General features: G+C 40.8%; 1 protein-coding gene across 6 annotated transcripts in view; it reads right to left on the minus strand.

Moving 5' to 3' along the window:
• Positions 1 to 27,384, minus strand: part of ELMOD1 (ELMO domain containing 1) — a 43,473-nt gene that overhangs the window by 7,396 nt on the left and 8,693 nt on the right. For 5 of the 6 annotated variants that reach the window (XM_077173935.1, XM_077173930.1, XM_077173931.1 and 2 more), the window contains 6 exons: positions 20,043 to 20,137; positions 8,995 to 9,140; positions 8,820 to 8,848; positions 7,548 to 7,645; positions 3,539 to 3,668; positions 347 to 480 (listed from right to left, as the gene is read on the minus strand). In XM_077173935.1, the coding sequence (XP_077030050.1) occupies positions 347 to 480; positions 3,539 to 3,668; positions 7,548 to 7,645; positions 8,820 to 8,848; positions 8,995 to 9,140; positions 20,043 to 20,059 (554 nt within the window). In that variant the 5' untranslated portion in view covers positions 20,060 to 20,137. Of the gene's footprint in view, positions 1 to 346; positions 481 to 3,538; positions 3,669 to 7,547; positions 7,646 to 8,819; positions 8,849 to 8,994; positions 9,141 to 20,042; positions 20,162 to 27,384 lie in introns of all 6 variants that reach the window. The other variant, XM_077173933.1, reaches the window with a different exon arrangement.

The following is a 27,384-nucleotide window of genomic DNA, read 5'->3' on the forward strand; positions in this document are numbered from 1 at the left end:
CATACTTCCAGGGCATTTTGTTTAAGGAGATCTAGATACTGATGAAAATCCACTTTACACTTTCTTTCTGGTAGGAAGAGAGTGCTAACTCACTGTGTCACAGAGAAACTAAAAAAAGGGCTTAGCAAGTGGTATTACAAGGTTGAATTAGGAATACTGAAAGAAAGGAGACCCCTTTGAGAAACACTCCAAAAATTAGGCTAGCAAATAAATTCTTTCACTTGCTTAATATGAAGTCCCTGGCACTTTTATAAATTATTCCCACAGATTTGCTAAAATCTGCAAGTAATGCTGCTTTTCATGACTTCAGACACACGTAAACCCATCTGCAGAGGGACATACTTACACCAAGTTATATAAGCCCAGGAGACCCATTCCTCTAAAGTCTGTTTTAGGATCATCACCTTGGAAACCAATTTCACACCACTGCTTCGAAATCCGAGCTTTCAGCGGTGAATTCGGCTTCAAGCATTTCCACAACTAGGAAGATTACAGGTAAAACATAGTTAAGTTTCCACACAGTAAAGATTATTTTTTCTCTTTTTAAACCAAGCTAAATTCTGATCACTGAACAGACAACTGCAGTAACATCACTGCACTGCTATCCCAGCAACCCAAACACAAAATAAGTGAAGTTCCTCAGGATGTGTGTCTGTGGGGGGAAATCCCAAACTGCTCTGAAGTACTGCAGACATTTCAGCCCTACAAGGCCCTTCTGACCTTATCACAGCTGCTCTAACATCTCACACAAAGAGCTGTTTTTTTCTCATGCTTTGTGCATCAAGGTGGTGTCTGCCTCTATAACCACAGAGACAGGAATGGGCTGGAATTTGGTTGTAAATCACTGACAGAGCAGCAGAGGAGCTTTGAGTCCCTGAGGCTCTGCAGCAATCTTTTCTCTGGCATCTTTTGCAAGTCTCTAGAAAGGTTATAAATCAAGAGACTTGGCTACCACAGTGTTGAGAAGCAAATTGGGGAACATAAAAAAAAAAAATCCATATAAGGATAGCACGTGCACCATCACATTTAACTAAGGGAAGAATCATTCATTGATCTCACATAAAGAAATGTCTGAAGTGATTTAACAAGCCAGATCATCAGCTGGAATAAATCCATTTAACTGCACTGGTCCAGCAACTTTAGTGCCTAAATATCACGTTGCTATGCACCTAAAAGAAGCCTCAATTGACATATGACAAATGCATACCTTTATGCACACCTCATGTGCCATATCACAAGCTCATCCTTTTTGAAGTGTATCAAGAAATCAGAATTTAGAATAAGAAAGTGTATTAATCACCAGTCATGAGTTGGTGAGTACATCCTCAAGAAAATCACTCAGACAAAGCCTACCCAAGGGAAAGAGATGTGTGCACATTTCCCAAAGAAAAACAGAAATTGTTTTAATTTTAGCAACTGCATTTAAAATTAAGTGCCCTGGGAAGGTTAAAATCTTAATGATTTCAGTCTGTAACAACTGCATAAAGCATCATTGTTTAAACCAATGTTCATCCATCAACAGTAAATACAGTATTAATCATTAGTACAATCACATTAAGTTAATCTTTCTCTCATTCATTAAGTGCTCTCCTGGTAAACATGAATAAATGATAGCCATTAGGAATCTGAATTACCCATTGCAGAGATCACTTAGCAGAGTATCTAGAAGGAATGAAAACCAACCAGACTATTCTTACACAGAGAGGATTATAAAATGAATTAAACCCTTGGACATATTTTCATTTGACATTTGCAAAAGTAGAACATCTGCTGTAAACAAGTGCTAATACTTAAGTAAAACTGATACTTTTTTCAACATTTTGACTGCATAATGTTGCATTAACTGCACTGTTTAATCTCTTCTCAGACAAATGCCCAGTTTCCATTCTGCTTTTATAATTATGTTTTTAAAGCACTTTCATGACTACACATCATTGCTGACATGATTCTCAGGCTGGATGGTGGGGAGAGACTACAGCCAGCTCCTTGGTCCTTCTCACCTATGACCCCACCCCCAGACCCTATTTGCTCTCTGGGCAATGTATTTATTGTATTCTTGTATTTAGGGAATTTAGGGATGCTTTCCTGGAGCCAAAGGCCCTTTTTAATCTGCAGTGTGGTGCTTGGTATTTTCATCAACCAACGCTGTAGGCTGCCACCTGGATCTCTCACCTGCAAGACACAGGCTTCCTCAATGGGTAAATCCGTGTATCTCTTTAGTTAAAACTCACTCCACTCCCATAAATTTTTGCATTTGGATGCACAGGGGCAGGACTTGAACAGAAGTCCATCTGTCCAAGTCTACCTGAGAGTTACAAGACTCCTTCAGGGCAGCTCTGGATTTGGACCATTCCTTGGTGAGACTCCCACCTCCCATCAGTGGGCAAACCTTAAAGGCAGCTTTCCAGACAGCAATCCTGACCATCTGAGGCATTTTTAGAAGTAGTTACTTGCATCTGACAGTGCTTGTATAATATGCCTACTGGGATTTTTGGAAGACCAAGTAATTATGGTAAAATTTCCAGAAGCTCTCACTGTAACTTGTGCAAAGCCTTGCACTGCAAGCTACAGCATGGAAGACATCTTTATCATGGTCTGGTACTGTTAAAGTCTTCAGTATTTTTTGTCTTAAATTGAAAAAGAAAACCCCCCACAACCAAACAGGTAGTATGCTTTTATAAGAACTCTGAAAATTCTCTAGGAAGGCATTTTGCTTATAGCCAATAAGCTCCCTATCACTTATTCTATGTTTCTTGGCATTTCTCTGAAGCATCTTGCAATAGCTACGGTTAAACCAGGATCAGGGCCAGGGCTTGCTATTAGGCTGTTTTCCAGACCTTTATTCTTTCCTCAATTTCCTTCTAATATAAGAACTCTCTAGCTCTTTCTCTGCTTATGGCTTCAAGATAGAAAAATTGCTTTTATTATCTGCTCCAGTGCAAGGCTTTCCTGAAAGCATGAAGGAAGTAAAACCCAATTGTTATGGTTTTCCTGACTCGGCATGTATTATCAAAATAATAGTTTCATTTTGTTTTCGCTTGAAAATACATTTGGTAACTATAAATGCATAAGTTATCAACTCCCACTCTTCCATTCCACACAATAAAAAATAGATGTTTTCCATTGGTATACACAGACATTGCCCTGCAAAAATACATTAAATTGAAGAAATAAATTTGTAATTTGGTTAATAGAGAAAAATACCTTCTTGTGCTGGAGAAAGGTGTACTGAAGTAGGACATAAAACTACTTTTCCAGAGCTCACTGCAGATAACAGCTCTGTGCTCTAAGACCTGTGTTATCCAGTGCCTAGATATAGTCCAGCCAAGGGAAATGCATTTATCAGCCAGGGAGTGAGCCACTTGCTTGGCGGGTGATACACCCAGACCAGATTATAATGCTGTGTAGTCTTATCTTAAAACAGGTACACGATGGAGGAAGGTGAGAACAGTTCTCAGTGTTTCAAAGAGGTTTATGAAGCAGGCTTGGGAGCTGACATGAATAAAGGATGCCCTCCAAGCATGTCTTCAGTGCCTACCTTCAGCAGCATTTCCTCATGTTGCGGATTCTCCGAATCGTACGGCTCTCGGCGCAGCTTCTCCACCTCTGCAATGAGGTTTCTGTAGCCCACAATCTGCAGCAGGCATGCCTGGAGAGACACTCCCAACCTGGGGGTGGGGAGAGCAACATATTCCACCTGAATCAGGTATAGCCAGCCATGAAACAGCACTGCCGTGTACACAGCTAATACACAATTACTGTTACATCCATTAATTGACAGTCTAACACTTCAGTTGCACCAGGAAAATTTCCAAGAGATCAATATTACATTAAACAAGGCATTGTGAAGGGCACAGTCTCATCTAGTGCCTTCCTTAGATTATACTATTTAGGATATTTTAAAACCGTGAACAGTGATTTTTCACGTTGAAATCACATTATAACTATACACAGCAGAATTGAATGCCTATAACAAGCACATTACTGAATCTTTCTCTTCATTCCAATGACAGCTTTTCAAAAAATTCCCTGGGATCAGAGATGTGAACTTGAAAAAGGCTGAGGGGGGAAAGAAAATTCAGCAAAAAGCTAAAAATAATTGTTTTGCTCCTGTGCCACTAAAGCTAGCATAAAGAAGCCAAAACCCTGAAGTAATATAGTTTCAAAAATCTGCCTCCAGGCAGATTTGGCTTTTGTCTCTTGTTAAGAATCATCATAATGGTTCTCTTTTCATTATAATGCAGATTTTTGTGTTTCCTTTTTACATTTTCTGATGCATCAAAAAAACCAAACCCAACATACATGAAATAACTACCCTCAAAAAACCCTAAACCAAACTTATAAAAAACCCACCAGAAAACTCTGCACCAAACAACAGATTTACATTAAGATTTTACAATACAAAATGTAAGTCATGCAGTATGCAGCTGCCATGCTCATAGAAATATTTGCTTATATATGGGAATAAGCCCTTTAATATTTAATAGTATGTAAAATTATTTGAACACCTGGTATGAATTTGGAGGGCAAGCTAAGTGTGCACCCTTATTCCTCTGTGGAACACAGGCTGCACTGATATTAAGCTGCACAGGTTCCTTGCCTTTTGTGCTTGACACACTGAAACATTTTGTTTATTCTGTAATACTCTTAAATTCTCTGAACATAAGGATTTTTCACTGCTTATCTTTTGAGGCAGGTCCTGCTTGTCTAAACTGATCTCCCTCTATGTCAAGTTGAGCTCCCTAGGACGAGGGAAAGGACAAGGATGTTTTGTACCTGAACTTTACTAAGGCCTTTGACACCTCAGCATTCTGCAGGAGCTGGCTGCTTGTGGTTTGGGTGGGTGCACTGTTCACTGGGTAAAAAACTGTCTGTGGGTGGTAGGGAATGGAGTTACATCCAGCTGGGGGCTGGTCACTAGTGGCATTCCCCAGGGATCAGTTTGGGACCAGTTCTGTTTAATGTCTTTATTGATGATCTGGATGAGGGGATCAAGTGCACTCTCAGTCAGTTTGCTGATGACACCAAGTTGGATGGAATGTTGATCTGCTGGAGGGCAGGAAGGCTCTGCAGGGGAATCTGGGCTGGCTGGATCCATGGACCAAGGCCATTGTATCAGGTTCAGCAAGGCAAAGCACTGGGTCCCCCACTGCAAGAAAGGCATTGAGGGGCTGGAGCGTGTCCAGGGAAGGGCAACGGAGCTGGGGAAGGCTCTGGAGCACAAGTGCTGTGAGGAGCAGCTGAGGGAGCTGGGGGTGTTCAGCCTGGAGAAAAGGAGGCTCAGGGGGGACCTATATATAAGGGGGGGGACTCTCTATAACTCGCTTACAGGTAACAAGTGATAGGAGAAGAGGAAATGGCTTCAGGTTGCCCCAGAAACAGTTTAAATTGGATAGTAGGGAGAATTTCCTTCACCAAAAGTGTTGTCAAGCCCTGAAACAGCCTTCAGGAAAGAAGCAGTGTCACCATCCCTGGAGGTATCTAAAAGACATGTACATCTTTCAGATGTATGTGGCACTTATGGAAATGGATTAGTGGTGCATTTAGCAGTGCTGGGTTAACTGTTGGACTTCAGAATGTTAAACCTTTTCTAACCTAAATGATTCCACAGTTAATCTACAGAATCAGAGACATCAGCATTAGTCCATTTCTCATGCCGCAATTTTATCCCATTTGAAGCTATAACCCTTTCAGACAGAAAAGCCTCCACAGTATTTTCCATCCTTTGCTGTTTCTTTTTTGGTTTTTTTTTGGGGCTTTTTCTTTTAACATGCTTCACTAGCTATAGCCTCCAATTTTACAGAAAGGCTGCATTTCAAAGAAAGCTGAAAAGCCTGACAGACTATGAATTGCTGTAGAGTATCACTAAATCACAGCCATAATGTTTTTAACTTCTTTATAGTCTCAGTTTTGAGCAGCAGAACACAGGCTGTGGCAAAGCAGAGCAATTTTATATTAAAAAAATACATGTTTTTAAGATACAAGGTGCACAACACATTCAAAGTAAACCATTTTTGCACTTTATATAAAGGCAGTCAAAAGCTCCACACCATGTTATTCGGGTGAGGGGGTGGGGGTCGAATTAGATTCCTCCCTTTCCTTTTCATTAATGCTTTGTTATTCTTGCCAAACACAGGATGTGGGTGAAGTGCTGATGTCCCACACCTCCTCCTTGTCACCTGGTGCTGGCTATGGCTGTTCTCAGAGCCCAGGAGCAACACACCTGGGCTTGCACTCCCACTGTACTCGGCTCCATGTGCTCCACCAGATGGAGGCAAGTCCAAAACTGGAGCAGGGGAACTAGATCATCGTTAACTCCCTCCCAACCCAAGCCTTCCTGTGGTTCTATGTCTGCTTCCATAGTTAGAGTAGACTGCACGTCACCACCAGGTTATTCAACCTGCTTGCTCCTACTGCTAAATACACACACTTATCTGAGAGGCATTGATAAAGGAAAATTACTGTGGGATGCCTTCTCCTCTTTGGATCACAGCAGCCCACAGCTTTCAAGAACAGCCAGTGCAAGCACCCCTGGGATGCTAATTCAGCTCTGCAAAGATGCCACATTAACAAAAATGACTGCATACAGATTTGCAGAAACACATACAGTATGACACATGTCCCCTTGTCCTTACCCCAGGAAATTTCAAGTCTCTGCTATCCAACACAAGGCCAGAGCTTCTAAACAAGATCGTTTGCATACAGGTGTTTTATGTTCAAGAGAAGGCAAGGCACTGGATTTTCCTTAATCATGTCTAAAGACGCAGCTGACCTGCTTTTGCTCAAATTTCTGTTGAAAACATCAGTATAAAATAAATGGCTGCATGTAAAACTTCAGTGCAGATGTCTAAAGTTTAGCAGAAATATGATTAATTTAATATAAGGACCAATTAAGTGGCAGAGTGTGTATCTACGTATGTGACCTCCTCTTGCACATTTCAGGCCCCCATTCCTCACTGCTTTAAGATATTTTACCAAATGGGAGGGAGTGCAATGGGAAAAGGGGATGAGAGACTCAAATGCAGTAAAATATTGAATGCAAGCATTCTAAAGACAATTAAGCATTTGTCCTGTGCTAAGCATATGAACACCAAATGGATCAAAAAAAAGATAATTCAGGTGATTTTTTGTGCAAACCAGCATACATCTGTATCAGCTAAAACAAGATGGTTTCTTCCCTACTCTAAAGGCAGCATACAGCCTTTCTAAGAAGAAGAAGCCATCACTGTCCCTGCCAGGACCTGTGGTTTGGTGGTGTTTTATCCCTGGGGAAGTGACCCCCATTAAATCCATGCATCAACAATAAACTAAAACAGTATTAGATAGATAAAAGACTCAGGACTTGCTTATTAAGTCACCATAAAAAAATCATTCATTTTTACATCAGTTTTTTGACAGCAAAGCTAAAATTAGAATTTTATGCTAAGAGACAGAATTCATCTTCAACTTCTGTACCACAATAACTATAGAGAACAAATTCTCCATGGACCCAAGAATTGAGGAAATCAGTAATTCCCACTTGCTCTATAAGGAAACTATGAACTTACTGTGGATTTATATCTGGATTAATCCTTTTCAGCTCCATGATGTCATCTATCGTTTTTTCAATAGCATCAGGGTGAACATTTACTGATGTTTGCAGCCGCTAAAAAGAGGTTTTAAACACATATTAATTCCTACAAAAGCTATTACTTAACAGAAGTTAACAGTGGTAAGTTTGATACCTGAAAGCTTCTGCATTAAGAGCCCAGAAGACTCAACTTAACCCCTGTACATATCTTTTCAAATTATTCAACCTTTCTGACTTGTTTCAGAGCACTTGCCCTGTAAGAACTCGAGTCCCTTTGTAGTCAGTTTATCACATTTCTGTGGTGGCTGTCAGTGAAGATGATCAAAGGCCTCAGTGCAGACCAAGAAGCAGCTACAGACCATCCACCTAACTACACTGGAACTGACAGTCTTCATTTGCCATTCCCTCTCCCAACATGCTGCAGTAACACAGCAAAACATCCTTTCCTTTCTTTCACATGTAATTGCTATTTGTACAAATGCCCCCAGAAGTTCAGTTTTCAAAAACCAAAATGCCATCTGAAAATGTTAGAGGTTGAATTTTCTTGTGCTTTGTCTCAAACTTCACGATTACTTAAATCCAAGTTTTTACATAAGATTTTGTCTTTCTGTTTGTGCTAGAAATGCATTTGGAACTACTATGCTGAACTAAGAGCTAAATGACTTTATTTTTGTTAATGGTGAGGCAAGGTTTTCAATATCACTGACTCTTGTGACAGAAAATTTAAAGGCTGAAGGGTGGTATTTAACATACACACAAATGCCTTAGGGAGCAACTCAGGTTAGCTCAGCCACTGGTACAGTAAAAGGATGAAGTGAAAGAGGCTTTTCTCCATCAAAGTATTTAAAAGGAAAAGAGGGAACAAAGTTGGGAAAGTTGCTTTCCACACAAAAACCTCTGACTTTTCTAAATTTGGAAGCAACTGACTGCAGATTACAGATACTCTAGGACAGTATGAGGAATCAAACCACGAACTCCTAAATTACAACACTTCACTCTCATGACCTGCACCATGGCAAACTGTTCCCTTGATTCCGTCATTGCCACAGTGGGCCTGTCTCTGGAACACAGGACACTCTACCCAACTTTGCAAGATCAACTGCTGTTGCAGACACAAGACCCTCTTCAGTGGAAAATGTAAAATCATATCAAACCTTAAAGTGACTTTTTGGGGTGAGCAAATACCAGACTGAACAAACCAACAGCACAAGACATCATGAAAAGGTGAATAATGAGATCTTTCACTCACCTTACTTTTTGAACCTTTCAGGGATGCCTCTGTAAGGGAAATATTCAAAAGCATCATGTCAGACAAGCATGTTTACATTGAATCAATTTAATAACTTATTTCTAGTAACAATGTACAATTCTGACCATATGCAGAAGGTTACAAAGGCATGCAGAACTAAGTGTATTGCAGTTACCTATTTTCATAGTTCTGGCAGCTCCAGGTTTGGTGTTGTAACAGATTCTTTGCAATTCACATTGACCCGTTAGTTTCCTGACCACGAACTTCAGGCAGCGCCACAAGCATTTGCAGTAGAAGTACAGGCATACCTGGACAAACATCCTGGCAAAAGAAGAAGCTTGAAAATAAGAGTCTGGAGCAGAGTTTGTTTCAACATGTTCACCACCCAAACAGAAAGTACTTCCTCACCCCAAATTCTCATTGCCTAAAGGCAACTTCAGAGCAAAAGCAGCAATTACACTACAAACATTTATGCCAGTAAATATTAAATTGGGCTTTTTAGTATTAGCCAACAAAACATCCCCCACAAAAAGCACCACAACTAGAAGCACTGAATAAGTAAGCTCCAGAGTTTTAAAAGAGTAGTTGTCAAAAACTCTTTGTCCTCTTAACATAAAAGGCTGTATAGTTCCTACCAATGCTTTGGGGAAACAGGACTACATGAGAAGGGAGTACAGCTCACCCTGATATAATGGATGCTGAGAATTCAGGAAGACATTACACCCTAGCTTAGTTTTGCCTCAGCAACAACCTGCTCCAAGCAGAATGCTTGGTTATCCTGACAAACTTGACATCCTGACAGCATTCATGTCATGTCCCTAAGAAGGAAAACTAAGGCAATCAAAGCTTCTGCCCTTGCAGAAGAAAAGGTGTTTAAGAACCTTTTGGTTCTTATAATATAGACTTTGCTCTTGAGGAGTGCCAGTTCTTCCCAAGAGCAGCTGTTACATAGCAGTGATGCTGCACAATTTCTCAAAGTACAGAACTGACAGTAAGCCAAGAAAGCCCTTACGTAGCTACTGCAACTAGTTTTGAGTCCCAGCAACAGAAGAAAGACTTTGACAAACTGGATGTATTTCAGTGAAGATGGTAGGGCTGGAGCACAAACTCTGTGAAGAGATGTTGGGAGAGCTGGGCTTGTTCCATCTGAAGCAAAGATATGGGGGGGATCTAACAGCAGCCCCCAGCGTTTATGGGAAGATCTTGAAGGAAACAGAGCTGGGCTCTCAACGATCCTGCAGGGCCAGTAGACAAGGGACAACAGCTCTAAGCTGAAACACAAGAGAATCAGCCTTGCAAGGAGAAGCTTTTTCCCTCAAGGACAGTCAGGAAGTGGCACAGGTGGCCCAGAGAGGCTGTGCAGTCTCCTTTGTCAGTTTTTTAATCCTTGACTGGAAGAAGCCCTGAGCAGCCCAGTCTGACCTCAGTGCTAACCTTGCTGTGAGAGGGAGGTTGAACTGGAGACCTGCTAAGGTCCCTCCCAGGCCCAACTGGGATCCTACAAAAGCCTGAAAAAGGCTGCATACATGAAAACCCCTCAATTTTAAACTTGGTTAGCATTACACCTGCTACCAAAGCTCACATATTGCTACCACAATTACATAACACACCCCAAACCCATATTTTAATGGGAAACAACTTATTTGGAAATAATTTATCTTTCTTGTTTCTATGGCTATGATGGCACAGATCCTGCCACATCACCCAACTATCTGTCAACCTCCTGGGATGAAGAGGATGATCCACCACATGGATCCACCCACAGCCCCTGGGTTCAGAAACACATCTCATAAAAGACAAATTGCAAAGAACTAGCAGTAGGAACATTGCCATTTGGACATGGTCCTTGGCTACAGGTGGTTCTGCTAGAACAGGGGGATGGATTAGATGGCATCTACAGGTGTCTTCCTATCTCAAACTCTCTATGATCATATTCTGTGATTACATTATATGAAAACATCAATACAACTTTGATATGCGAGCTTGCCAATAAATATTCACAAATAATTTGGTCCATTATGGTCTAAGTCTGTGTGTATGCATATTCATCATTAGCCCATTATTTTCTATTGTTGATGCTTTCAAAGGACAGTTATTTCTTAGGAGACTCTATTATCCTTTTCAATGGACTGCAGTGATTATTTCAAAACACTGAATTCCAGATACTCAAATCAGTTATAAATATGCATGTGTATGTATGTAAAGCTTGAAGAGCTCCATGACTTAAAAACTTCCTGAAGGGCATGGTGTAGAAGGATGTTCAAGGAAGGGAAGATGAATTAAGGTGTGTTAAGGTCCACACAGGAGTTTAATCTGCTTTATGTTGGCTTCAGCTTTGAAGGGGGATTAAGCTAAGGGAACTAAAGACATTTTATGTCTAAATGGAAAGCATCCACACAAGTATTTAAAATGCTTTAAAAGCATCCAATTTATCTTTAGACTTTCAGTTAATTCACTTAGAACTCCCAAATGCCTGCATGCAGAAAACCTCCTTAGTTTTATTCAACAGGAAGCCTCTATTTTAGAAAGAAATTGATACCTAAGGAATGAGGAATCAGTCCCATTATGGAACCAAGTTTTAGATAAGAAAAAAGTTTCAGGAGCTGACATCAAAGTATTTGGGTACTCCCTCATCCCTGACTCAAGATATGCCAGAACACACTACTGTGAGGAGTTAATTTGTGCTTCACAGCAGGTTATCACCTTCAGTATTAAGGACATCACCAGGTACCAGGAGGCAAGGCCATCACCAGGCAAGCAGCCATTCTTTAAGTTTCCAACAGTCAGAAGTAGAATAACAGAACCAACACAGAATGATTTGGGCTGGAAGGGATCTCAAAGATCATCTTGCTCCAAATCCCCCTTCCATGGGCAAGGACACCTTCCACAAGACCAAGAAGAGGAATTCAAATATAACCTACAGCCATTCCTTAGTTTGATCAGCACAACTCAGCTCTGTAGCTGGGCTAAAAGCACAGGAAAACACCAAACCTGAAGGCCGAATATGGTAAAACAGAGTCCTGAATTTTCATCATATATTTGTAGTAGAAATTAGAGTTGCTTTCTTTTGGTCTGCTTTGTTTCCAAGTGTTAGGTCTCTTTTAGAGCAAAAAAATACAGAGAGATCATTTATGTGGAAGATGGAAAGACTCATTTAACTTCATGTTTACAGTCCATGTAAGATTTCCTTCTCATGAGCAAGAGAGCTCCTGTAAATACAGATGTGCTTTAAGAAAGTTCATGCCTATACTTTGTTGCCTCCAATGCTAAAACATGACAATGCATTTCATTAAAAAATGTTCTGTGTACTATATTGTGGATAATTGAATACTGTGTGTTGTGGATAAGTTTGGGGACTTAGAGGTGGGAAGGTATCAGGTGCATTTGAATTACATATTTTTGCCTTAGGCTCAATGACAGATCTGCAAATCAAAGGAAAAACTCCAAATGGGATAGAGCTGTGACCACATAATTGCAACCACTTTCTCCACCAAAGTTCTGCTTTGGCTGTGGTTTGCACAAAGACTACTAAAAAAGCATCTACTAAAACCAAGACACTACAGCACACAAACGCTACCTCTGTGATTCACTAAAATATACTTAGCAGCTATTTCTAATAAACCAAACACACACTAATTTTGACTAGGTAACTTATATAGAAGAAAGTCAATCTTTGTGGGTACCTTCAGTTTTTTACCACTCATCCATCTCAAGTTTACAGTAGTTGAAACCTTCCATTTGTAACATGAAAGACATAAAAAGTATCACAAGCTGTTTATAAAAGGGAATTCTTGCTTGCAGAAATCCTGTAATAAAGGCACACTAGTGATTATGCAAGGCAGGTTTTATGTTAGCCCCTATGCACTGTAAAACAAAACAGCATATCAAGAAAATGAACCCCCCAAAGGCACAGCCATGTGCTTCGACTGTGGCACAGTGGCATTAATTTCTGGCTTGCTTTAGAGTCAAATTCCAAACCTCCTCTCCACTCAATATCCTCTGTGCTCTGTTTTTTTTTGTTGTTTTTTGTTGGTTTGTTTTGTTTTGTTTTGTTTTTTTGTTTTTTGTTTTTTGTTTTTTGTTGTTTTGTTTTGTTTTGTTTTCTTTAGTTTGTTATTCTTTGTTCGTTTTGTGGTTTTTTTCCCCCACCTGCTTGCCTTTGCAGGTTTCTCAGCACAGAAAATAGTTTGTGTGGTCATGTACAGGATTATTTCAGATCCTCAGAGGAGAGGTCTAAGAACAGAAGTACGACAGAAATGAAGGTGTTCCTCAGGGACTCACACTTTTTCCTATTTCAATCCAAGTTCCTTTCCCCTCCTGTATTCCAAGCAGCTGTATAGACCTGCATATATGGGTTTATACATGCATTAAAACAGTTCATACGAACGTTTATTCAAGCAAAATAAAGAAAAAACTGCATACTAAGATATCAAATCAACATTCAGTTCCCTTGCCAGGGATGGTGCATGACAAAACCAAGCAAGCAACCAATCTCTATCAGCAATAATGAGGCTCAAGAGATTCTGGAGTGCTCTCTTCCATGACAAAGAAGACAAAGAAAGGGGTTTCTACAATTTCTCACATCTTTGCAAGACAGGGGGAAATGTAGAGCCAAAGCCAGCACAGAGTAAGAGTACTGCTGCAGCAGAGACAGTGCTTCTATTTTCCCACAGCATGTGCTGCTTTGCCTGGGGAATGAAAGCATGTGGCAGCAACCAGCCAAAAGCACTGAGCATGTTGCTTCACACCCCAGCACTGCAAAGGGAAGGATTTAAGTGGTTTTCAACAAGGGATTTCCAGGTTTGCCCTTGACTAGCCCAGCTGATGCTGGGACAGTGCGATTAAAATGGGAAATGCAATGGCTATTAGAATTTACATCTCTCTCCAATGACAGTATGACATCACATTTTCATGAAATCTGGCTTTTTATTTAAAGGTGACTACCTCTAGGAGATAAGCACAGCCTTCTCCATGATAAAATGTCAGAAGCAAAATTATGCAAAACTTTCTAAAGTTGCCTAATATTTCTGTGAAGCTCCTTCCTGTGTAATCTGTTCAGCTAAATATCAAGATGTATGTCTGATGCAACATGAAGTACTTCCTGAAGGGAAGTAGAGATTAATTGCTGTGCATGAAACTAATGAAAGTGTTTATTCCCTCCTTCAGTTATTTGAGAACCTCAGTATTTTCAGAGCTAGTAACAAACATAGGTATTCTGGGTAAAATAAAAGCTTCATCTAGATACTCAATGCTACTTACTGGACTTCAGCCTGGGGGGAAAGCAAGCAAACTCCTGAAACAAGAAAAAAACCAAACCAAACCAAACCAAACCAAAACCAAAGAAAACCATGCAAACAAACAAAAAAACCCCAAACAAGCCAAAATGCCCAGCCCTACCAAAAAAAAAAACCCAAACACAAAACAAATCCAAAACCTAAAACCCTAGATCCAAATCTAAAACAAAATACCCCTCATCCTCTCCCCCAAAGCAATTGTTTAAAATAATGAAATAAAAGTCACTGAGCATACTTACACATCATTTTCTTTTCTGTGTGCGTGTTTTAGGCCCTATGGATTCTGGAGATTTTTACACAACTATTTTTTCCTGAAGAACATACTAATCTCAGATAAGACTGCATTACATATCAGTATTTCCTTTCTGAGAATTCTAATTACTGTTTGTGAAGTCAAGGACACACTAGTCATAGCTGATCAGCTGTCCAATGGGTGAGTAAGCAAGTGATACAACCCTGGTAGGAGCTCATTAACTTGACTATCTTTGGTTTATGTGCATAGTTTACAGTGGGTATACGAGGTCAACCAAGAAGTGAGGTACCAATCACCATTTCTGCCATAGGCAGACCAGCTACTTTAAAACACAAGAAATTGCTTTCATTCTGTGCCTTTGCAGACATGACAACTGAAATCCACCTTATCTCCCCATTTAGACATAGGAGCAACTCACTGTGGCAGCTAAGGAAGACATATGAATAGTTTTTAACAGCAGCTTTCCACATATTCACTGCTCTTGCTGTTTGCTGATTTGATTTTCATTTTATCTGATGACTCCAGTACACTTAAAATCTGCTAGAGCTTACAGTTTGCTTTGCAGTAGAGCAAGAGATGTAAGATTTCTAGGATTTACTGAAAAAAACCTGTCTACTACAGTTGGTTCTCCAAGTTGTTATTATTTCAGATGTTTAAGATAAATTACAGTCAAAGTAAAAGTGTTGATGATGGACTTCTCAGAGCCCCTTTACAACAAAATGAGAAAGCCCTGGAAGATTAAGTATTTAACTGAGAAATAGTTTTATTTTTTCATAAGTAATATTTCAGATGTCAGAAATAATTCATATCAGACAAGCTGAAAAAGAAAAGACCAACTATTTTCATTTGGACGTTGCCTTGAACTGGAAATATGAACATAAGAGTCTAAATTCAGAGATTTAGGGTTACTCCAGCTACTGGACTGTTTAATAGACAGACTCTTTCTCCAACCAAGTTGTGTGGGAGTGATGATCTACTACAGGTAGAAAGGCTCTGCAGAGGGATCTGGACAGGCGGGATCACAGAGCCAGGGCCAATTGCATGATGTTCAACAAGGCCAAGTCCAGGTCCTGCACTGGGGTCACAACAGCCCCAGGCAGTGCTGCAGGCTGGGGGCAGTGGTGAGAAGCTGCCTGGTGGAAAAGGACCTGGGGGTGCTGGTCAACAGCAGCTGAACACGATCCAGAGTGTGCCCAGGTGGCCAAGAAGGCCGATGGCATCCTGGCCTGGATCAGCCAGGTGTGGCCAGCAGGAGCAGGGCAGTGACCGTCCCCCTGTACCCAGCACTGCTGAGGCCACAGCTCCAATGCTGTGCTCAGTTCTGGGCCCCTCAGTGCAAGAGAGACATTGAGGGGCTGGAGCGTGTCCAGGGAAGGGCAACGGAGCTGGGGAAGGCTCTGGAGCACAAGGGCTGTGAGGAGCAGCTGAGGGAGCTGGGGGTGTTCAGCCTGGAGAAAAGGAGGCTCAGGGGGACCTCATCACTCTCTGCAGCTGCCTGACAGGAGGGTGCAGCCAGGTCGAGGTAATTCTCTTCTCCCAGCACAAGAGAAAACAGCTTCATTTTGTGCCAGGAAAGGTTTAGATTGAAAATCATTAAAAATTTCTTCACAAAAATAATTGTCAAGCATTGAAACAGGCTTCCCAGGGAGGTGGTGAAATCGCCATCACTGGAGATACTTAAAGGAAACATAGATGTGGCATTCAGGTGACATGGTTTAGTGGTACAGTTGACTATGCTGAGCTAATGCTTGGATTGAATCATCTTAAAAGGCTCTAAGAAATTCTATGATTCTAAAGAAGTGGAACAGGTTTTTCAGAGAGGCTGCAGAATCTCCATCCTTACAGGTGCTCAAAATGTGTCTGGATGCAGCCCTGAGCAACCTGTTATAGGTGACCCTGCTCTGAGCAGTGGGAAAGGACTTGATGATTTCCAGAGCTGTCTTTCAACCTCACTAAACAACAAGCTAGATTTGAAATCCACTCTTCGAAGTCCTCCTTGGGTCTCCAGGTGAGTATCTGCTGCATGAAGTTGCTAGAGGTAAAATACTGTCACCACTTAGAAAGCAAAGTCAAGATTATCATAACTTCAGAGATGAAAGTCCTATTCCTCTTGACTGTTTTATGGCAACTTCCACATTGCAATCAACAAAATGACTTGCAGCTTGTGCAGAATAAAGTCATTGGTTTTAACCACAGAGATAATCTATGCCATCAGCATCAGCTATTCTGGTGTCTGTCCCACGTTGTGCAACAAGGAAAACACTGTGCCACTGAGCAGTCCCCACAATCAGAATTCCACATTTCAACCCTGCACTGATCTTCACAAACAGCTAAGGATGATTTAAGCTCCCAGGTGGTGCTGCTATTGGTTACAGACAAACATGGGGACACAATATATATTAACTTCTTTTCCAACCCATTTCCAAGCTGGAAGGCTTAATAACCTTGTCTTGCCCATATATGTCCCTGCAGTTCCACACTTCACTTATTCCCCATCACACAAACCTGCAACTGCAGGTTGCAACACATAGAGCAGAACTCATTATGCCCAGTAAGTGCTTCCCTTGGAGGGTTTTTCTTCTTAGTCTCTCTGGATTTCTTCTACATTTACAGAAAATGGGGAGGGTAGTTCTCTTATCAGTTCATGTCAAAGGTTTAACATAATATAAAAAAATCCAGATGCTTGTAAGTAAATAGAAATAGCTTTCCTATTTCAACACTGTGTTCATATTTTTGGTGCTCTGTACTCTCCTCTGCCCCATTCCTTAATCTAACTTTCTGTTCAGCATTTGGAATACTGGATTTTCCATAACAAAGTCCTAGACTGTCCTGTTTAGTTAGACAACTGTTTTTCAGAAGATCTACCTTGACTACTTAAGAGAATCTAACACCATTGAGACCTTTCAAGTCTTTTAGGATTCACTGACTTCAGGAAAAACATGAAGAGAAGTAGAAGGTAGCTTCTCCATGACAGCCTTAGGAACCCACATATTCAAAACAGCTCTCTTTCTCCAACATGGAGAAAATCATCAAGGGGCCAGGAAAGTAAAGGTGAACAGAACAGATAGTTTAACAGGAAGAGAGCAGGCAGCTTAGAAGTTGGCATCAGCTCAGCTTCTCCATCAGGAGGGAGCAAAATTACTTTATGTTCAGAAAATACTAGACCTTTATGGGAGCAAGTGTAATACCCTCTGCAATCCCAGTCAGAGGCTCCCACCCTTCTCACAGGATGGTAGAGTTCACTTTATGAGGGACTCATGAACCCAATCCCATATGGCATCAATTTGTGACCTTGGGTCAGGCTGCTGAACAAGTCTGTACAGAGAAAAAAGGTAAAAATTATAGAGGCAGGAGTGCTGAGAAGGAAATAATTAGAAGGATTCCAGAACAAAGGCTCTGACATGAGGTGTTACAAAATTGTAAAGGGAAAAAGCAGTGCAGGGATGTTAGTCAGGCTAGTTGTGAACTTTTACATCACTGAACTAGTACAAATGTGTGGTGGTTTGACAGGAAATATGTTTTCTGGGATGCTGTGGTCAGGCCAATTGGTGCTCAGATTTTAATATTGGCACCTAATGTGGCCATTGGGACAGTGGGTCCACCTCTGAGAACACGGGGTTAAAAGCAGAGCTCTCCCCTGGGAGGTTCTCTTGGGTTTCTGGCGGGAAAGAGTTCGGGTCTCTCCCCCGGCCCAGCTGCTGGCTGGGCAGGGGGAGGGGAAAAGCCATGTGGCCGAGAGAGGTAGGCCTGAGCCCCGGGGTGGAAGGGTGGAAGAGAGAGACCGGGAGCCATCGGGCAGCTCCCCCTGAGAGACACAGAGAGAGAGAGAGAGAGAGCCCGTGCCTGAGACTGTAACCTTGAAACTTGATAAACATGGGCCTGTGCTGGCAGCATGGGCAAGTGTGAGAGAGGTCTGGGCAAGTGAGAGATGTTGGAAGAATAGAGAAGAATCTTAGTGGGAAGAGATGATGGAGTGGCTTTTGCTGGACTCTTTTTGTGTAGCCATGGACAGAACCATGTTCCTTGTGATACAGAGACTGCATTCTAGGGGGAGGCAATGGCCTCAGAGCCAAGAGGGTTCAGTGTTGGTGCCCCTCAGCCCCAGGGGGTGAAAAATATGGGGGGGACAGATGTCCCAAAGTTGAGACTGTGCCTTTTTGGAGTGGGATGAAGCATCCTTAAAAGTCGACCCTAGAAGCAGCTCTGGTCCGCGTTCAGTGGTGAGAGCGCTGGACATGAAAGGAAGAGGTCACCATTGGCACAAGAAGGACTCCTTCTCCTCTTGATGAACTGAGGATTGAGTATTCTGAAGGGTGCTCCCAGACCGAGAGTCGATGATTTGGGGGATGTATTGTATTGGGAATTTGGTGGGGAGGAGGAGGAGATGTATTTGTGAAGTTTTCATTTTCCTTGCGTGGTTTTTTTTTTTCCCTCCCTTTCCCTTGTAGTTTAGTTAATAAATTTTTTTTTCCTAAGTGGGAGCCTGCTTTGCTTATTCCTGGTCACATCTCACAGCAGAAACCAGGGAGAGGGTATTCTCATGGGGGCACTGGCATTGTCCCAGTGTCAAACCATGGCAAAATGGAATTGGTGGAAGATTTGTGACCACCCAAGACCTGGGCCACAGAGCTGCAAGGGTCAGTTCTTTCCCTCCTGGCTGGTGCCTATCAGGTGCTGAGCACACTAATGTTTAAATTAAGGCCCAATTCAGCCTTGGCTGTGTTTTGTGGATGTTAGCAAACAAATAATTGCTTTATACTTTCAATCTTTCTATGTCCTTCTTACAGAGCCCTTTTTGCAGCTGGTTCAAGATGAGGAAGCTGGCCCAAACACTCCACAGAAATGCTTTAGCTATGTCTGTCTTGGCAGCAAAATCATTACAGATGATCAGCCTAGAGGTAATGGTGCTGATATCCATAGTGTGTAAGCTTCTTTGCTATAAACAGTCTAAAAAGGGAGAAAAATATAGTGACAGATGCTCTATACAGAAGCATATGTTTAGTCCTCTTGAAAAGGTTCCTCCCATACAGAGAGAATATGATTTCTTTGGTTTATACACAAATGAGCTCTTGATCTGTATTAGTTTTGAGAAGTGCTCAACTCCCTCCACTGACTACAGAACAAAAACAACATGGGCTTTCTGCACCTACTTCTGTTGTCTGCAAGTCCCCCATTCTATAATTAGTTTATAGAGGAGCAACTGCAAGTCATATGTGGGAGCAAGTAATTGACATTTCTCCTGCAAACTGGGCATGATCAGCTTCAAAAACACTTGCACATCTTCAGCAAGCATCTCTGCTTTCACAAACAACACTCCAAAAAATCCAGACAGTGGACAAGAGCAGGAAGGAAAAAACCTGACATTTTCCAAGCACTGTTCTATGCTATTATTTTTTCTCTTTTCCCCTGACATATCAGGCACTACTCATTTGATACATCACTGCTCCAATCCCACAAGGCAGTTCCCACATTCTTTGCCTCTATAAAGAACAGCAAAAGAAAATTTAAATTAAAATAGCTTTAATTAAATAGTGAAATCTAGGTGAACAGAAAGCAGTCTAGTATAATCTAGTTTACACCTTCTGTAATACTTGTAACAATTAAACCATTTAGCTCACTGCAGCATAAAAGTAATTGAAATAATTCAAAACTTTTGAGAAAATACAGAACAGTTACCTCAGGAAGTGTTTCATGGTGATGGTTTGGTCTGTGCTGCTAGAGCTGGAATATATTGATCACTGATGACCTCTTCTTCACAGGGGATATTAGTGCTGTAGAAATAGAATTGAGACTTTCTTACAGACAGAAAAAAAAAAGGGATACTTCAGTTTTTTAAAATTGCTCTTGAAACAAACATCTATGGAAATACAAGGGACATATATTAGGAAAATTTTATGTCAATAAAAACAAAATGAAAAATCATAAGGTGTTTACACTTCAGCCTGAGCACATACTTTGACCAGACTATGCTACCCATGTCTTTTTTTAGAGAAGTAAAAATCTAAAAATCTTGAATGAGAATACAGAAATGAGTGATAAAGCTTGAAGAATTATCTAGACATTTTCAAATGCTTCTTGTGTTCTTCAAACACCTGTCTGGTTCAACTTCCAAGCAGCAGCTTCAAGAGACAGTTCATTCTGCTGTTGGAAGTCTTCTCTTCACCAGAATTTGCATAATATGTATAATAGAATAATAAAATATACTGAGTTGGACCAACAAGGATTATCAGGTCCAACTCCTGATCCTGTGCAGAACACCCCAAGAGTCACACCATGTGCCTGAGAGCATTTCAGAAACACTTCTTGAATTCAGAGTTCCTATAATACACTTGACCTTGTATTATAGGAACTTCTTGACAGAGTTCCTATAATACAGGCTGCCCACTGGTTCTGTGACCTTGTGTCCTATGGTTAATGCCCATTATAATTACCACATAGTTCCAGCAGAGGACAACAGGAAGAATGAATGAAGAGACTTCATAAATATAACCCTGCCTGTGTACTGCAGACTCTCCCCAGTCACCATCTCTTTACTTTAAGTTTCTAAAATTAAGTATTCATATACAAGTGATACTTGACTAAAAGATGCAGACTTCTCAAATTACTGTACTTCATGTCCTGTAAAAGACAGTAAAACATTTTTACTTGCTGCCAGAAAAATGGGACACTGTTACACAGGGGCAACTGCTATCGGGACAACTTAATCCAACACTTAGAGATAACAAGATCATGGTTTCAAACTCTGTACTGGTACAAACCACACACAAAGGCCTGAATGAAAGCTCTGTTGTTAAAAATCATTTAAGAGCCCATTCTTCCTTAGCACTGCATGCTGAAAAGTACTGAAGGCCTTAAGAAATCTGACCTCTTTTGTCACAAATTTAGAAATCTAGAGAACTTAAACCTATTTTCTTCTGCAAGACCTATCAGCAATGATGGGATATAAATCTTCTTGCCCTACCATGTTCTCATATTCTTTCCTCTGTGTAACTTGCAAGTTTTATATTGTGCTATTGCCTGCTGACAGGAACAGAACAAGTATTTAAGTTCAGAAAAATACAGCTATCTTGTTGGATTATATCACATACAGCTTGCTAAAAATATATAATCCCTGAACTGTGAAAGCTTCTTTCATTTATATTGTTTTTGACTGGCTGAATCATGTTGCTGTCCCCTGAATACAGCTGTAATTGGTGCTGGCTGCAGTGACACCTGCTTGCAAGGGCAGAGAGATGCTAACTCTGGCTCATTAATGAACACAAGAGGCAGGCTCCAAACACTTCCTGCGACAGCTTTTGATAGGTCTTCTATGGCAGTGAGCACAGGAGATAGGCAAAAACTGGAGGGGATGTAACCTGCTCCCCTTCTCCAGTCTAATAATTTGCTGTTTAAAAGATATCGTTTGTGAAAGATTCTCACAGCTGAGTCTCAGCATTTTAACATCAACTTGAACAAAGGAAGCTCCACCACAAAATTTGACCCATAAGGGCATCAGTGCAAGGAACACACCAGAAGTGCCAGAAGCTGTCAAATCAACCCCCTCTAAAAGTGCATGCGACTCTCAGTCTCTGAGGTCAGCTCCTTCTTGATTCTGACCAAGGTCCTTGCTGAAAATTATGCTGCTTCATTATTACTGCTTTAAAGTGAAGAGAAATTCCACTTGTCCCAACTCCAGAAATGGCTCATACAAGCATGGCATGGTAGGAGCTTCAAGATACTGTCTCTTCAAGAATAGTTACCAGCTCCAGCCAATTATAAATTACAAATCTGTTCTCAATGCTCATTAAAAATTAGAGTGTCATTGTAGCTGTCCAGAGACCACTGAAAGAAAGACAGTTGACTGAAAAAAAGAAATAAAAGAAAAACTAAATGACACAACAAGCATGACAAGTGGTTAAAAGTGCCTATTTTGGGTGTCTTCAAAAGCCCACACTTGAAATTACAAGAATAAATTTTCCTTGGTCTCTACTTTTTTATTAAAATGTGTGTGGGGAAGTCTACAGAAAGAAACTTTACAGCTGAAGACCTGATGCCGTAGAAGTCAATATCAAAGCCCTTCAGCATGGAGAGAGAGTTCATGTGCAAGTTCAACAGCCAGTTCCCTACAGTACAAGCCCAACTAATAACTGGGTCCATAGGAAGGCCATGGCCTCAAAAGCAGTTTCCTCCACAGGGGCACAAAGCAATCAAATCCCACCTGACTCTATTAAAAAGAGGAATCTAATATCTAGAGGCAAGACTTCCAGCTCAAACAAAAGTACAGGGAATCTACAGTACAGGAATGCTGCTGTCTTAGTTCATAAGGTAAAAAGTTTAGGTTTTGTGTATGGCAGACAGCATTTCTAAATGCTGTCATCTGCTAAGTACAGAAATCAACATTATGCTCTGTGGTTCTTGCAACAATTCACTCTGTGAACACACACATACAGACGGCATTAAGCTATTTACACCCAGGATAAACTGAGAAATTGAATCAGGTGAGATTTTACAGTCATCTTAAAACAAGTAGGACTGGAGGGCAGCATTTCCTGCTTCCATATACCTCCATAAGTGATCCTCTAGAGGAGTTCAGTAAAGATTTTCTGTGAAGAAAACAGTATTTAAACTCTTAAGAAAGATTATTACCACAATTTACAGCTAAGTTCAACTATTCATAACCCTGTAGAGCCAGAAGATCTAATTTCTACCAATCTCTTTTCATCTCAAAATGTAATAGATTTCTCATAAGTGAAACTTTATTTCCAGTGAGGTTGTTATAGCATCTCAGTGAACAGGAAGAACAGCCCTAGCTTAGAATGATATGTTCTATCAACAATTCAGAATTTACAAAAAGACTCATTTGCCGTTAGGTGTGCTTAGAAAAAAATCCAACCCGAACAAAAAAGTCACATATTCATTCTTATTTAGGGAGAACGACTTGACTTCCAGCCTCCTGTTGTCTTTAGGAAAGACCTTCCTCACCAAGCTGGATGTCTGCTGATCAGGAAGGCTTTCAAGGTCCACTTGTAGGAAAGAAAGCCATGAGAAAAAGATTCTCCTCTACAAATGATAATCTTGTTAATCAATGTTTATGAGTTTGTTGAAAGAAAGGGCACAACAATTATAAATTCAGTTGAGAAGTTGTCAGCAGTTATGGTTGGATAGACTGAAATACAAAATTCTGAAGGCTTGACAGCAGGACACCCGGAGCCAGCAGGTGCTGGGGAGCAGCCAGTTTGCCACAGCATCCACCCACTGCTCAGAGCCCAAGTTTGTGCTTTTACATGGTTTCACTCATGTGAACCTGTAGCTGTGGGCTTTTTTTATGGCTTAAGAAAATGTTGCAGCTTCATGCTATAAGCACATTTTCTCACTAAGGAATACTCAGGATGCTTTTCTTCTGTAGATAGTTTTTCAGCTTTTTCTGATTTTAAGTCATGCAGCTGATATAAGTCTAAAGACAAATAGATTTGACTTTTTTAGCAATCTTCCATTAGCTCCCTAGAGGTAGCTTGAACCTACAACTACAGAAAGCCTCTAGAGTAAGTGTTTGAAGTTTGCTCTTTGACATGAAGGGACTCACACATGTTCTAAGGCTTTATATTGAGATTGATGGGGTGAGGATGAAGTTTGGGTTTCCCACATGTTCATGTTCTCAGCTTGCAGGATTTTATCCCATTTTATCACTTCCACAAAGCAGCTTCCTACTCCCTCCAACAACACACCCACGTACCCATTCATTGCCAATTGTTTCATCCAGTTTATTTTACACTAGACAGCATCTTCCCCTCCTAAAACTAACCACAGCTTTTCTTGGAAGAGAAGCACTATTACTATAATCACATACAACAGCAAAACTATTGCAAGATCTGTCTCAAATATAAATGAAGCTTTTCTTAAATAAAACTCAACTATGTGAATTTCTTGTGACTCTATGATCTTTTCAGTTGTACAGCAAAACATGCATCAATCTGAAAGGGTAACAGTTGCTGGAGGCTTAAAGAAATCAAGAGTAAGCCTTAAACGTCACCTCTTTATCTAAAGCTGAGGGTTGGCTTTGTTTGTCTTCAATAAAGCTGCAGATACAGCTGCCGGGAAAAGTTGTGTTATTTAATTTAAATCACCATACTTTCAGAGTAAAATATAAACCCAAAGTAGTTCATTTCATAATCTCTGTTTTGCAAGCTAGTGGGTATTTGCAACCTGGCATATTGCAAACACTTCAAAATGTATGTTCCAATTATAAAGAAAGAATGGGTGTGCTGAAGAAAAAAAATCAGAAACATTAATGTGAGCAGGCTGGATATAATACTTTGTTTATATGGATCATTAGGTTACCAAAAAAAAAACCCCAAACCAAGTAATTTATTTTTAGTTGTTGCAATTTGAAGTATGTGTTAAAGTATGTTCTTCTGAATGCCATCACCATAATGTTGATTTCAGGTTGCCACTTTTCTTTCCTCTGGTATCCTGGGTTGGCATCTACTCCTCATTCACCTTGATAGCCTACATTTATTTATTTGTCAGGGACAATAGGCTTGAGCCTTATGTTACAAAAAGTGTTTTGCTACAGTACATTCCTTTTTCTTTTGTTGATGGGAATGTTAGTGTTTCTGTATCTCAAACACCAATGTAAGATAACTAGAATTGGAAAACGGAAGAATAGCTGATACAGATTATGAAACATCCCTTGAGGTCCTGGAGGATAGCAAGCTGGCTGGAAGCCAGCAGGATGCAAAGAAGGACTAGAGCACTCTGGGCTGCACAAACACAAGCAGAGCCAGTAAGTAGATTGAGGGAAGAGATTATCTTCCTCTACTCAGCACTCTGGGCCATATTTAGACACTGCCTAGTTTGGGGCCCCAGCAATACACAAAAGACACCAACAAATTTAAGAGAGTTAGCAGAGGCCACTGGCATGATGGGGGTGAGTCTGGGGGAGACGAGCTTGTTCAGCTCCAGGCAGGGACAGCTTTGGAGGGACATAACAGCACCTCCAGTGCCTGTGGGGATGTCATTGAAAAGTCAAGAGATGGAGTCTTTACAGCAGTGCAGGACTAGAAGGGGAAAAACAACAGGCAAAAACTTAAACAGGAGAGGTTCAGCCTAGATATGAGGCAAAATTTTTTTCCCAAGAGGACAGTCAGGCAGTGGCACGGGCTGCTCAGAGACACTTTGAGGTTTCAAGCCCCAACCAAACGAAGCCTTGAGAAGCCTGACCTCAAAGCTGACCCTCTTATGGGCAGGAGGTTGGGCAGGAGATAGTCTGAGGTCCCTTCCAGCCTCTGATTCTCTGCTCCACCCACAGTCGCTCTCACAGGGCAATCTCAAATATCCCACGTTATACCCAAATACTCTTAGTACTACAGTGCTATAGAGATTCCACTGACAGGGTGCCCAAGTGCCTGCTATTTCATCAGTTAAAAGCTACCCACTTCTCAGTATACTTTTCAATGCCTCCCAAGAAACAAGCTTACCTTTAGGATGGAACAAAATCATTCCCTCTCTCATCTCCCCCTACCACTCCCACCAAAAGCCTCCACCATGAAATTTGACCATAAACTAGTCATAGTTTATGTCTAGTCCTACTAGACCTACTAGTCATAGGTCCAGCAATTCAAGAATGAGAGTCTACAAGAATCATGCCAATGACAAAACACTCAAAAAGCCCAAATACAAATAAAACCCTAACACCTCTAGGGCCCCAGTTTAGTAAGCCATTATAATTCTAAGTACTGTTTATCCAGCTATCCTATGGAATAGACACATACCTACTTGCATCTTCCATCTTGCATTCATGCCCAAAGGTGGCATAAAAATCACTTGAAGTGTATTAAACTAGTAAAAACAGAGGATCTTCATGCCTATTACAGCATAATCATTTACATGTCTTTGAATGTTATAGCAACAACACTGCTCAGACCTCTCCAACTCAGAGGACATCCTGGAAACAGCTCCACTGCTAGAAAAGCTCTCAAGAACAGGTCACCTGTTCCATGCAGTTCAAAAGTTTTATGTTGGCTCAGAAGCGGCTTTGACTGTCTCCAATGAATGCAGCCACTGGCAGGACTCACCTTAGAGATCAAAAGTGGATGCCTGTTTTGTGTGAGCTTAGTTCCCCATCTCAGTACAGAAGGGTATTTTCATTTCCATGTGCCCAAGATCAGGCTATATTCAACAGCCTTTCAAGCATTCTTTAGAGGAAAATCTTGGAACAAAATGTCACACTTGACTGATTACCCTAATAAGCAAGACTTGACTTCAGTCACACTGTCACAGGTAATAAAATTTTTTCCACTTCTAATCTCCATCACACATTGACATTTTACATTTCTGTATTTCACTAGGAGAGTGAGGGCAAGGCTACATATGAAGTAAAATTTAACTGAATTTTAGTCCTGTGAGCATAAGCACATACCACACAATTAAGCAATAAAAAGAAAAAGAGGCCTGAATAAAAGGTTAAAATCACAACAGAGTTGGGGAGTCAGAGGGCACAAAACCCCCAGCTTCTCTCAAGCCACAGAAGAGTGCTTTGAAAGCCTCTAATTTTGTAGTTCTAACTTAGCATTTCAGTCCATTACTGCCTCTTCAAAGCATTACGAATATAAGGAAGGATCAAGAAGGTCTTAAAGTTCTCATAAGAGACAGTCATGTAGGATTGTATTTGGGTTCAAGGGAACTTACTTGTCAAGTCTCACATGGCAAGTTACCTCTAACACCATTCAATTCAGCCTACCTGCAGATTTTGGCTCAGTGACAACCCACAGTCTGATGAAGGTTAACGTCAAACCAGAACTCAGCACTGTAGAAGCATCTCCACCTTTCATTGTAGATCTCTGCCCTTTAAAAGAAAAAGGCTGGGGTTCTCTACCTGACTGTTCAAAGCAAACTAAATCCCAGAAATCCGGCAAAGGAAATGTTCATGCATACAGACACACTTTACATGCAGAACTGTGACAATAATCTGCTTTTTCCAATTTCTATTAGCTCTGCTCTACTACAATGTTGAAAGATGGAAAGAAAGAACAAAACTATA

This window comes from Agelaius phoeniceus, chromosome 2 (genome assembly GCF_051311805.1).
Source record: "Agelaius phoeniceus isolate bAgePho1 chromosome 2, bAgePho1.hap1, whole genome shotgun sequence".
Classification (NCBI taxonomy): domain Eukaryota; kingdom Metazoa; phylum Chordata; class Aves; order Passeriformes; family Icteridae; genus Agelaius; species Agelaius phoeniceus.